The 12,916-nt window shown below is 38.8% G+C and overlaps 1 protein-coding gene across 1 annotated transcript in view; it reads right to left on the bottom strand.

The window, feature by feature from the left end:
- Positions 1–2,278: 2,278 nt before the first annotated feature.
- CDCA2 (cell division cycle associated 2) overlaps positions 2,279–12,916 on the bottom strand; it is a 10,762-nt gene continuing 124 nt past the window's right edge. The window contains exons 1-14 of the mRNA XM_010018234.1: positions 12,500–12,916; positions 11,880–12,010; positions 11,136–11,289; positions 10,188–10,381; positions 9,461–9,539; positions 8,409–8,623; positions 7,969–8,053; positions 7,228–7,445; positions 6,685–6,763; positions 6,016–6,068; positions 5,038–5,178; positions 4,115–4,289; positions 3,457–3,671; positions 2,279–3,094 (exon numbers count right to left, since the gene is read on the bottom strand). The exon at positions 12,500–12,916 is cut by the window's right edge and continues 124 nt beyond it. Coding sequence (XP_010016536.1) covers positions 2,279–3,094; positions 3,457–3,671; positions 4,115–4,289; positions 5,038–5,178; positions 6,016–6,068; positions 6,685–6,763; positions 7,228–7,445; positions 7,969–8,053; positions 8,409–8,623; positions 9,461–9,539; positions 10,188–10,381; positions 11,136–11,289; positions 11,880–12,010; positions 12,500–12,916 — 2,972 coding nt within the window. The remainder of the gene's footprint in view (positions 3,095–3,456; positions 3,672–4,114; positions 4,290–5,037; positions 5,179–6,015; positions 6,069–6,684; positions 6,764–7,227; positions 7,446–7,968; positions 8,054–8,408; positions 8,624–9,460; positions 9,540–10,187; positions 10,382–11,135; positions 11,290–11,879; positions 12,011–12,499) is intronic.

Genomic DNA, 12,916 nt, shown 5'->3' with positions numbered 1-12,916 from the left:
ATAGCACAGTTGCTGCTGGTTTGATTTTTTAATGTTACAAGTAGCAGCTATTATTAGTTTTAATCTCAAGGAGCAGCTATTATTAGCTTTAATCTCCGGGAGATGAAACCTTAGCTAGTATATTATGCATATGCTATATTAAACCATAAAAGCTCATGTCAGACTGCCCTCTCCTGGTAAGATAAGAGACTGCACCGCAACCACTTCAACCCAAGGAACTATCCCCCTTCTCTCTCGCAGTCTAAACCAGTCACTGAGACACAAAAGAAAACCCCAAAATAAAACATCAAGAAAACTAGGTTTGGAAGTATTTAGATGTGTAGATGTGAAACTGAGGTACACGTTTAGTGGTGACTTGGCAGCGCCAGTTAACAGTTAGATTTGATCTTACAAGTCTTTTCCAACCAAAATGATTCTGCAACTTCAGTAATGTTTCTAAAGCGGCATAAGATAAACAGCATTTAAGTAGTGAAGTTTCCTTCAAGTTGCCTTTAGGAATTCTTGTCTTGGGAAAAACTGATGATGGCTCTAGAGAAAAGTAAAACATGCATAAAAATTAAACTGCTCTCTTTGCTTTTAAGCTTTATAAAAGCACCCAAGTACATAAAGTATTTTATTCCACATCAGCAATGCTAAAACCAAGGTCACAGCAGAGATCATTTGCAATGGAAAGCTATTTCCTTCAAGCTGGCACAGGTATTTCACTATGGCTGAAACAACAGGATGACAAATGAAAGCAACAGCAAATGCGTAAGGAGACCACCTACAGTCATCACTTTTTATTACATTGTTCAGACTAGAAAAACAAAAACAGCAAGACAACAACAGGTCAGCTGCTGGAGAATATGCGCTGTGTTTAGTACACATACACCAAAGCTTGGACATACCCAGAGATGGAGCACACCTTTATTGTATGATGAATGTTTCACTCTTCTTAACCAATTCATTTTTTTTAAGTTAATGTTAAATACAACAAAGATTTAAAAGCTTTTTTTTTTTTTAAACTAATGCCTCACCTTCACAGCAGAAACCAGAATTCATTAATTCTAACACAAAACTCAGCCTTACTTACAGGACCTCTACCCTTGCTCATGCCCAGAAGGTAAAGCAAAGTCTTTTCAGAAGATGGTAACAGCTTCCCCACCTTCTACCCCTCTCCTTGAAGCCAGAAGTGATTTCCTTCTTATTTGTAGAGCATCTCAAGGGGTTGGGTTGGGGGTTTTTTTTGATATTTCTGAAATCTGGAAAAAAATTCATGCAGATTTCAAAAGCAATTTATAAGGAATGCTCAAGCACGCGGGAAACATCAACACTTCAAGCAGTTCTAGCTGGATGGGCATACTTTACAACAGCATAATTTCACTGCTAAAGACAAAGTCACATTTTATCTACTTCAACTTCCAAACCAGAACAAAATCTTAAGTTTGAATCTTGTTCTTTCAAGAGAAAGAGCCCTATCTAGAAAGTAATTTGCCATCACAGACTGTCTTTTCGAACTATCAAATTTGTTCCTGTTTCCTAAGAGTCACACGTTTGCTGACACATCTCCAGTTTAGCAGCTTCCTATACTCACTGTGCATTTGAGTGTAGCAAGTGGAGCAAGGTGATCTGCTAAACATGACCAGTCTAACCATCACAACTAAGTTCCAAGGGCTAAAATCCCACCCTGCTGCGCAGGTACTACAGGTGTAAAGATTTAGCAAGAAAATCCCAGACTGCAATAAGGAGTGTACAAATGCACAGCAATGTGATTTAAATTCTATATATTGTCTTACCTGCAACCAAATTCACCAGCCCTTAGGAGCAATCCTTCTATATAAGAACTATTAATCTTTGCCTTCCTGAAATGACTGAACTTGGCATTGCAGAGAAAAGGGGTTATTTGTTGAGGTTTTTTCTAATACTAGTGGTGTTTCATTGCTATTGATCTGTAGACAGCACAAAGTCTGAGAACATGTAAGCAAAGATGGAGACTATAGTAAAGGGGTGATGTCAAATTCAGTTCATCATAGAAGTTTTTTATCCTCCTGATTACCTGCCATGACTGTCTACCAGAGCAATGCTCTGAGCCAAACTAGGTCTTCCATACAGTTCTGATCTTCAAGTATTTCAGGCATCAAGACAAGAAAAATGTCTTCTAAGTTATCCAGAAAAATTAAGAAAGAAATACTAAGTAAGGAAATGTAAGTAGGAAAGAGAAGAAAACAGCACTTAAGAGAGAGAACATAAAGGTCTAATACTAACCTCCACTTTAGACAATCAGATAGCTGAAACCTCACTAAATGTTATTTTCAAGAGGTATTTCTACTTCATCATGATTCTGGTTACTTCTGTCCTTCCTATATACAGAATGTCTTCTGCTCCTTCTCTGGGTTGGAGAGCAAGTTCTTGTTTCTTGAGCTGTGAGTACGCACATGCTTTTCCTCCTCCATCTTTTGGAAGTCCCATCAGCAAGATTAACAGAGCTATTGTTCTTCCCTGGTGCTGAAAACTGGAGATTTTGTCCTTTATAGTGAATGTTCTCAGATTCTGTAAGGGTGGATGTGCTTATTGTTCTCCTGGTTTTGCAAGCAGAAGCTATTAGGGGAGGGTTCTTCTGGATCTCACTGGGTACTTGAATCCATGCAAGTCCTTCAGCTTCTGCATCTTTATGTAGTCTCATGCTGCGCCTCACTCGCTTTCCACCACTGTCATCACTCTTCTTTCTAAAAGGCTCTAAGGAGTCATTTTTTAGCTGAGGAGCAGAGAAGATTTCTTCCACATTATAAGAACAAACTGGAAGATAGTTTCCAACGGGAAGAAAATACATGGCACTGCTGCTTCTCCTTCTTCTTCTTAGTGGACCTCCTCTTGCAGAATCTTTTTCTGGACACCGAGTTCTTTGGGCATCTGCATGTTCACTCATGTCCTGTTGGTGCAGAAACTCCAGCCCTGTTAGCTGCTCTGCTTCATCGAGGAGATTACCTTGTAATTTCTCATTTTCTATCAAGGAACCACTTTCTTTTGCCTCTTTTACGCATGCAGTCTCTTCACCTTGTTGGAAAGAGTCAGATGTATCAAAACCACACTTTGCATCTGGCACAATGTCTGAAAACTGGGGAAAGAAAATTTTTTTTGGTAAATATAGACAAACATAACCCACAAAACCTGATTCCAAAAAGCTGACAACTAAACACATGCTACTCTTTTCCTGCTAAGTCTCATCATTCACAAAACACCCCAACCAACACACTGAATCCTGCAGGTTGGAACGTGGGACTAAACTTCTGTTGCTTGAAGCCTCACTAAGTTCTGAACACCTCCTTCCAAGGCTGGAGGTTCCACAGCCTCTCCAGGCAGCCTGTTCCAGTAGTGAATCACTCAAGTTTTTCCTTCCCCCAAAACATTACTTGTTTTATCCAACAGCATCAAGCACAATTCTGATTTTCTAGCAGTATTCTTAAGCTTATCAGTTACCTCCTGTTCACTGCCAGACACAGACTCCAGATCATCCTCTGGCACCTGGAACACTCTGTCACTGGGGCTGCTGGCTTCTCCTGCATCCAGGTCCTCAGAGCTTGAGGATGCATGAACCGCATGGGTGTTTTTCCCTCCTATTCCTTCAGCCACCAGCTTCTGTTGAACATCCTTGCCAGCATTTCCAGATTTGGTATCCTCTAAAAATACATCCTCTGGATTAGAATAAATATGTGGTTACTTGACTCTAACGGTGAATGGAGAAAGCCTTTTGCTAAATATTACAACAAAAGCTTTATAGTATCTTACTTACATGCAAGTAACTTTCTAATCAACCCTCCCACAAAACCAGTGTAAAAACACTTCATTATTCATGCCCAACTTACCAATTTTAAAGACTAGGAAAATACCGGCACCAAGACAAAGTTAGCTTTAAACTGGAGTCCAACAGGAGTTAAACTTACCCAGTTGGAGATTATCAATCTGTTAGATCCACTGGACTTTACTATTACAGAAGCAACTATAAGTAAAAAATATACCCTGGGCTTTTTACCTATGCACAGGACTCAACCCTCAACAGTTTTCTAAGTAACTGTTGAAATAAAATGTTAGAAGGACCAGGAAGAGCAAGGCAAAACAAAACTCAAAACCACGTTACCTGAAAAAAATGCAGTTGCCTTTGTTGTGTTGGAAGATGAGGCAGAAGTGAAAAGCTCTGGAATTTCAGGGATAGGGCTGAGAAGAGGTTTCTTAGAAGCCATCTCTCTCTCCCCATATAAAGATTTTTTTACTTTTTTCTTTCTTCTTTTCCCATCGCCTGTATGTTTTGTTTTCTGAAAAGATGGAGAAGGCTGAATAAAGCACAGTGTAATTATAATGTTCCTGTACAATATTTTCCAACAGGTGACACCATTACTGGATTTTGATGGATAACAATTGTTTCCCTAAAATGAAGGTTCTATTCATTCTGCCATCTGCCAACTAATACCAAAAAAATCAAAGCAAAGGAGAATTACTTCTCCAATATGAGATCTGACTGTGTTTCATTATCCAAATCTAGAAGTCAAATAAATTAATCCTTCAGCTCAAAACTACAGATTCTTCATGCATGCTTAGTTTGAAAAGGAATACATGCCTTCCCTTCCAATACATGAAAGCAAAAATCTTTCAGGAGTCTCACACCTTTACAATACTTAACTAACATGTAGCTGGGCAAGTTCAACAACTACTACTATATACACTTGGTAAGAACCACCGTTAACTCATTTTCTGTCCATTAAGCCTGGAAAGTGACACACTCCCCCCTTTCACCTCCAGAGAGCAAGTACTTTACTCCCTTTTTGCCCTAGAAAACTCTGCTAAGTCAGCCTTAACAAGCAGAAAGCAAGAGGTGTGTGGCAGTAAGTGTACAAAACCAAAACAGGCCTGAAGAGAATACTGGCAGCAACAGGAAACAGCACCCTTTAGAAAACCTTTACTAAAACAATCAAGATAATCACTAGAACACACAAGACACTCGGATTGAGTGTCCAAATTCAAAGATAAAGGCAAATTCACCAGCTGCAACAGGCTGGCACTTACTTGTGTCTTTTTGGCAGCAGATGTGGTTACATTCCTTTGTCTTTGAACCTTGTTCTTTCCTGCATTTTGAGTATCCTTAGCATTCTGAGTACTCGTGGCTTTTGAGATGCTGAAATCGGTTCCCTCTGAAATGGTGCTACACTGCTGAAGAACACAAATTTGAAGTTGTTGGGTGCATGTGTGTTGTGCTTATTCTAAAAACATGGTTCATGTGTCACAAGAATCACACTGCAATAGTCTTATTTCATAGATGATGCTGTAAAAGCTAGACAGTGTCAACTGGAAATTAAAGCTTTATAGAGCTAGTCTTCTCACACAGTACAATACAGCCCTGTTTGTACAAAAAGGAGATTCTAATGAGCAAATAAAACATGTTCATCTTCAGCTATAAGAGATTCCCATCTGATACTGTGTCTGCCTTATGGCTAACAGCCATCGTCAGCACTCAGCTGGGAACCACATTTTCAGCAATCCCTGAAGTCATCACAGGCTGCACAATCAGCTTGACTCTATCAGCCTCCACCACATGTTCCTGTGACTCAAAGAAACTCAACCACATAGCAAAATCAGACTGAAAACTTTCTTTCCTTTCTCCTCAATTTTCTGTGATTCTAAGTTTTTAGATTCCCATGAGTGAAGACCCTAACCTTATGAATGATTTGTCTATGAATAAATCTGCTAAATATTGTCAGACTATTGGAGAAAGTTCCTGGAAAGAAAATAATCAACAAAAGTAATAAATTTAAGCATCAGACCATAACCAAAAATGTTTCTAATAACTGGAAAACCACTTTCACTCAAAAATGAGATTTCCTTAAGATATCTGCATTAACGTGATATATCTCCATATACCTGGATATACACAACTCTCATACCTAAGGCTGTAAAACTCTTACAAGCATGAGGAGGCATAAATGTAACAATTCTGTCTGAAGAAGTTAAAAAAATGAAACGAACGTCATCACTAAAGAAACTCACCTTCCTTTTCGTAGAAGAACGAGTTTTTGTCATATCAAATTTGCCACTTTCTGCTATTATATATGAAGAAAATAAGATTATTGATTCAGTTTCAACACAAAAAGTTAATCACATTTTGAGGAAAGTATCCATATCACTTCCAACATTCTGCACAGCATGTTTACTTGTCTTAGTCTTGAATTACCAGTAACAGTCTAAGCTCTATCAAACATGGCAAGATTAAAAAAAGCTTTACAGCTTGCTTTACAAAACAGAGGAAAACAAAAGTCGTGAGGATTTGGTAACAAAGCCCTTACACAGCTTTCACTGAGATATATACATACACGTGCACAAACCCCTTCAGCTTTTTGTTCTTGTCTTGCTGTTAAAACCTCCAAAATTACAATATCAGAATCAAGATAGTAAGCCAAAGTATTTAAAGCACTAAGCCTAATTAGATCAGCCACTTTCAGAGAAGAATACAAGGTCAAATAACTTTCAGTTAACCAAAAGAACAGGTAGACACTGCAGCTACTGAAAAGACCACTAGAAGAAAGTAAGAGCATTTCCATTATAGCACAAATGAAATGGATCCCTTTGTATAAAAACAAACCAACCCCTGTGTCATATCTCAGTTTTCAGAGACAGAAAGATGTATTATCTAATGAGAAAAAACCAAGTTGAGGTTACCTTCTGCATTTTCAACAGGTGAAAGGTCTTCTGCAGCAACAGAACCCTCCAGTGACTCTTGAAGAGGCTCAATACATTCCTTTAAACAAAAAAAGAAGTTAATTTTAGCAATATACTATACCAGACAGATATTGAAAGCCACCTTTTCTATTAGTGCTTGGAACAGCCAGGTAATTTTACTTTCTTTCCTCAAAGAATACAACAGGTCATTTGCCAAATATGGCAAAAAGAAATACAGTATCAAAAGACAGCATTGAAAGTATATGAATTAGCCAAGTGAAAAACATTTCATGTGCTACCAGTACTCACCTTTAAACATAGCTCTACAGGCCAAATTGCTATTTAGAATTCAGAAACCATAAGCAAAAGTTCTCAGTGCTATTCTAAAGCTTCCAGAAGGTTCTATCATAATATCTGAGCGATTTCTTTTCAAAACCAAGCAAACTGGGGAAAAAAAAAAATAAACCAAACCTGAACATTCCAAAAGACCGAGAGGCTGGTTTTATGGCTTAAAAACCAAACAAACTCCAACAAAACCCTTACATTGCTGCAATCAAAGTTCGGCTGGGGGAACGGTTCCTCAGGGAGACTTGACCTTGCAGAAGGGCTGTTGCTTTGTAGGCCTGGATGACTGACTGGGGTTGCTCCTTTGCGCAGTGGAGTATTTGCAGGTAAAGTTTCATCAAATATTTCTGGGCTTAGGACTTCTCCAAAAGTGACTCTCTTCTTTGGCTTTTTAGAGCTCCATGTTTCTGTCTTCTCTGTTGTAATATTCTCTGTTGTAATAAAATACACTGGCTGCTTAAGGGACTTGGAACTTTCAGAGAGCAAAGACTTTTGAAGGGCTTTTTATGGGTCTTAACATTCTCTCAAAAATCACCACCCCCCCAAACAAACAGCAAAATACCACCTTTACATGTTTTGGGGATTCCACCAGAATTTTCATTATAGCTTTACTACAGTATCAAGAATTAAGGAAGAAAGAAGACTAGGAATGACTGGCTGTTCCACAAGTTTCAGCTGACAAGTGTGAAATGTCTTGAAGACCAGGAGATTTTATTCTGGTGTTAGAGGCTTTCTCAAGTTTTGTGGTGGGATTTTTTAGTTTCTTTTAATAGACATTATTTTCCTCACTAACCTTTTCTCCTTCACGCACTAGGATGCCACACTTGAGCTACTTCAGTGGTGGTTAATGCATATCATTCTTCAGAATTAGCAAAGAGGCAAAGCCTTATAATGTCACATAATACTTTGCCTATTTAAAAACCAAAAAGGGAATCTGACCTGTTCGCACTGCTTCAAAGGTTTCTGCACAATTGGAGACTGCAAGAGATTCACCTCCTCCTCTGTCAATCACATTAGAGTATTCCTATCAAATTCAAGTAATACAATCATCTATTCAATACCATTTAATTAAAATATTGTCCTTATGCAAATAAAAAGTGAAAATAACTTCTTCTGTAAGCAGTATTTAAATAACCAGTCCTAGTGCTTACAAAAACCTACTTATTTTCTAAATGAATAAAACTCAACAACAAAACACAGACCTTCTCTTACCATGAAAGCTTCAAGCAAAGCTTCCAAGAGATACCCATTCAGAGTATTAAATTATTTCAAAATGCATTATAATTAGTAAAAATTCTCTTCAACATTTCAACTTCTGGTAGTTCAATGATGATTGCAGAAGTTCACCCTTAGAACTCCACGGGAGTCAGTTAACCCACCTTGGGTGGTGTTTTCTTCAGCACTGATCGCAAGAAGGAGCCGCTCTGTCTGTGCCCAGGTAGGGAAGCCCCTCCCATGTGTAGTGGTGTGACTGCTGCCTTGCTATCATCACACATTCCCAGGCTGGGCTCTTCCGCAAAGCTGACTTTCCTTCTGCTTAGGTCTGACATAACAGTATTTGTAACATCTTTAGAGATGCACTCACAACTGGAATCTTTAGAGCAAGTAGACAAATATGACAATTAAAGACTGAAGTAAAATTGAGAAGACTTTAGCATTAGCAACATGAAGTGTAAGTGTACACATGTCCACAGAGTCCATGAATCACCATCACAGAACATCCATGTTTCCAACTCTCTGCTACTAGTGTGCTACATTTACACTTCACATTTTGAGAAATTTGCAAACCATACAAAAATAGAAAGGGAGCCCTACAGAAGGAAAAGGCATTTTACACAAGGATTTCTCTCTCATCCATGAAACTGGGGGGCAAAATATGTATTCTCTAATGTACACAGAGGGACTCTCTACATTAACATCCCCCTCTTCTTCACAAGCATGAAGTACTCAGCTATGCCTCTCTCTATAAATGGCCTGACTAGAAAAACTAAGAGAAACTCCAAACAATTATCCCCTGCCTGTGTGTCAGTTGAAGCTTCCTTTTCCTATCAGAATCGAACTGCCAACATACCACCCAAGAGGCCCTACCCCACCTTCCAAATATTCCAGTTCCTCTCATAAAAGCTATTTCCTTCCTATGAATTGTGCTTAAGTAAAAACATGTTTAATGCCAAGTTGTACTGAACAAGCTCCGAATTCAGTTTTAAACTGGGACTTGAGCCTCCTCTGCAGCAGCACTTAACAAGATCATTATTTTCAGTGTTATGCCTTTATGTCAAAGCTGATTCAGGTTTCTACTGCATTATGAATTGTAGACAAGATGACAGACATGGAATGACTGCTTGTGAAACATCGCCTTACAAATATTCTAAGTATTTTTACTTTCTAATAAGACTATAGCAGAGACTGTAATAGTGATGAATCCTCTTACCATGGTCTGTTTCTAAGACATCTTTAATTACAACAGTCTCCAACGACTCAATAGGATTGTGTTGCTCATAAACCCAGTCCTAGAGGAAAAGTTACAAGATTTTATACATGTATTTATGTAGCATCTATTTATGTACAGAACCATACAACATGATAAAGAAATAAAAAACTACTCAGAATTGCTGCATTTTAAAATAGTATTAACTATGGAGGGGTTTTAATCCCACAGACAAAGATTTCCGAGTTTTCTTAATCATCCACTACATGTGTTGAACTTATTTTTTTCCAAAACACCAAGGCTAAATGCTTAAAAGGATTAGATATCAGACATGAAAACAAGATGGAAGGAAAAACCTGGATATTTTAATCACTAGCCTAGGAAGTTCCTTCCTAACCTCCATACAACTGTGGCACTATCACAGGTATTTAACAACTCAGCAGCTGCTGGATCCAGCAGCAGCAGAGGATGCACCTAGCAAAACAGACCCCATCTCCACATATTTGAATTTAGAACAGCTTCTAGCACCCACGCTGAGCATTTGGCATGTGAAAGAAAACCCAGAACAGCCTCAGAGGTGGCTGAGGTTCAAGTGCCAGTCTAAACAGATCAGTGCCCAGGCCAGATTTTACTTCCTGTTACTTGATAGAGTAAGATGTGAAAACCTTGCAAGGGAGATTTGCTATGGGTTTTCTCCATGTTCTTTGCCTACACTTACGTTATAAAGTACCTTTGAAACAGCAGCAGTGACAGTCATATCTTGGCATGAAGACAAGATGCTGCAGATCTTGGTATCAGACTCACTGCTACTGGTCAGGTTTTGTCTTGGATTCTCTTTCAGATCATCTCCATTGTCATCTGACACGAACTTTCCACTGCACTGGCCCAGGTTCTGCTCTTCTGTAAAAGGTACTTTGTTCTGAGCTGCACCAGATAAAAAACAAACAACAACGTACAAACTTCAGATTTTTTTCAGTGAATGCTCTTTTTGTGGTAGCTTTCTCACCAGGAAAAAGAAAACATGCATTTTTAAGTTCTACTTTGAAAATAACTTTACCAAATCTTTAAAACAAAGCAAGTTTTTTCTTTTCATAGAAATGCTACTAGGCCCACCAATACCAGAGGAGCACTGTAGTTTGTTCTACACTACCATCTTCTCACAGTAAAACCACAGTACTGCCCTGACTTGCTTTTGCAGTACTTACTGTTGTCATTAATAAGGATGTCACACCTCAGTAATGCAATGGCATTTCTAAAATTACTGCACTTGAAAGTTATTAAACAAGCCTGTACATCATGATCAAGAGAGATAACAGTTACCACAGCTAAAATCAGTTGTCAGGAAAACCATTCTCAGTTTCATAGAAAAAGTGTGAAAACACTAATTTACTTTTCACTAGGCATTAAAGGGTATAAATCTAGAAAGTAACCCTAAGAAAACAGTTACCAAAAAATATGAGTCTCTGTGTTTTTTTTCTGGGGCTATTCTGAGAAACCACTATTCAGGATGCACTAAGAATGAGACAGGTTTAAACAAACACAAAGCATGTGCCAAACCTTACAAAGGAGCATTTTGTTGTTGTTGTTTATATTAAATGTTTGCAGTTTAGTACTTTTTAGCCTAAAGGAGGACCTCATGTATAAAATAAATCATTGACCACAAATATAACCAACTTACAAGAGCCCACTCCCTGGGAAGTAGCATCCACGTGTGATGGTCCAGAGGAGCCGGTCTCCCCTTCAGCTTCTTGTACTGATTTAAAAGATGTTTGAAAAGCATCTATCTTGTCCTTCAACGACCTGACATGTTTGTGTTTAAAAGGACTAACCTGCTAAAACAAAATTAACCACAAGATAATTAGTCTCTTTCCCCAAGATGACATGGGCATATTACTTTCTATTCGTACTTTGGCATAAAAGAAACTCCGCGAAGAAGCGAATCTTGTATTTAATCTGGCTTCAATTTGAGTTGTATGGTAAAAATATGCAAAAAAAGGAACTGTACTGAGAAATCTGTTAAGTTTTACTGCCTCTCGAAATCTGTCCCTCTAAACCCAGGACAGATCCATAATCTGGTTTCTGACAGTCTATGCTACTTTAAGAACAGGTCTGATTATAAACCAACACATTTATACTGGCATTTACTTCACTTTAAACTATCAACGCTTTAATTAGCCAAAGATCAAGCATGGCAAATACAGGTTGTAGTGCACACAAGTTAAAATATACGAGCAAGCTGGACGTGGAGAGAAGACTCCAGACTCTGCACAAAGCAAACCTCTAACATACCTCTATTCTAATGTAAGGTGTTCAAGGGAAGTCAACAAAATTCAGGCCATGGTTGTTCCTCCTGGCTTCTTCCAGACACCTGCCTTCTCTTGCTGCCAGCATATGTTGGTATTTGAGAAAGAAAGACTCTCACCTGTGCAAAAGCTGCTTTCTTCCCGTTGCTTCTCTGCTGGGCAAGGTACTGAATAAGGGCATTATTTTCTGGTGACCCCCGTACTCCAATTGTTGACCTTCGGCTAAATTTTAGTGGAGCTGGAGATTTCCCTGAAATGGGAACAGGAAAAAACCAAAACAAATACTTTTTGGAGTAAGAATACCTAAGGTTTTAAAATGGTGTTTTTGTTTAAGAGTGATTTATGTTTACGAAAACATCTAAAGTTAGCTGCTCAGCTCAAGGATCCTTCCTGAGCAAAACCAAACTAGCTTCTTAAAAGCAAGTTAATATTTAACTAAACTACGTACCAGCTGAGGAGCTGTATTTTACTTTTCCCATTGGTAATTAAGGAACTGTCTACCAATATTTGCAGAATTTGTCTTGTTACTGCCTTGTAAAACTCACCGACACCTAATCGACCATACAGAAAAACATTCAATAGGGAATTACTGCAACATCCCATCACGGTCCTATCCTTGGGATTCCGACACAGCCAGACAGCCTGAACCTGACCTGAAGATTTTGATAAGAGGTTGGACTAGATGTACCCTGGATACCCCTCCAAGGAAGACAACTGCCATTAGGCACTCCAGCCTTACCAAGAGATGGTATAGTGAAGCTTTCTTGAATAATCCCAAATTCACCAGTTCTTACAGTTGCAAAATCAACAGGCTTTTTCCTCTGTTTCTCTGATAGTCCACAATCAGACTCTTCTGCTTTGTCCCTACTAGGTGTCAAGCAGCATTCACTACCCAAAGAAACAAGTCTACTTTGTGACAAATTTTCCTTGCTGTTCAAAGGCAAGGGAGGTTCACCGACCACAGCCCTTGTTGGTGTATCAGAAAAGCTCTGAGAATGCCAACAGCCACCATCCTCTTCCTTGTTGTGGCACGATTCCTTCTCAAGGCCTGTGCTGTGTCTCAAGGTGCATTCTTGCAACTGCACTTGGCTCCCATCACTGACATTCTCCTTCTTGGATGCCTTGATAACTTTTGATTTAGTCACTTTGCAAATCT

This window comes from Nestor notabilis, unplaced genomic scaffold, assembly GCF_000696875.1.
Source record: "Nestor notabilis isolate BGI_N333 unplaced genomic scaffold, ASM69687v1 scaffold15637, whole genome shotgun sequence".
NCBI classification, from domain to species: domain Eukaryota; kingdom Metazoa; phylum Chordata; class Aves; order Psittaciformes; family Psittacidae; genus Nestor; species Nestor notabilis.
The sequence above is the reverse complement of the archived record's forward strand: the minus strand, read 5'-3'. Positions and strand labels throughout refer to the sequence as shown.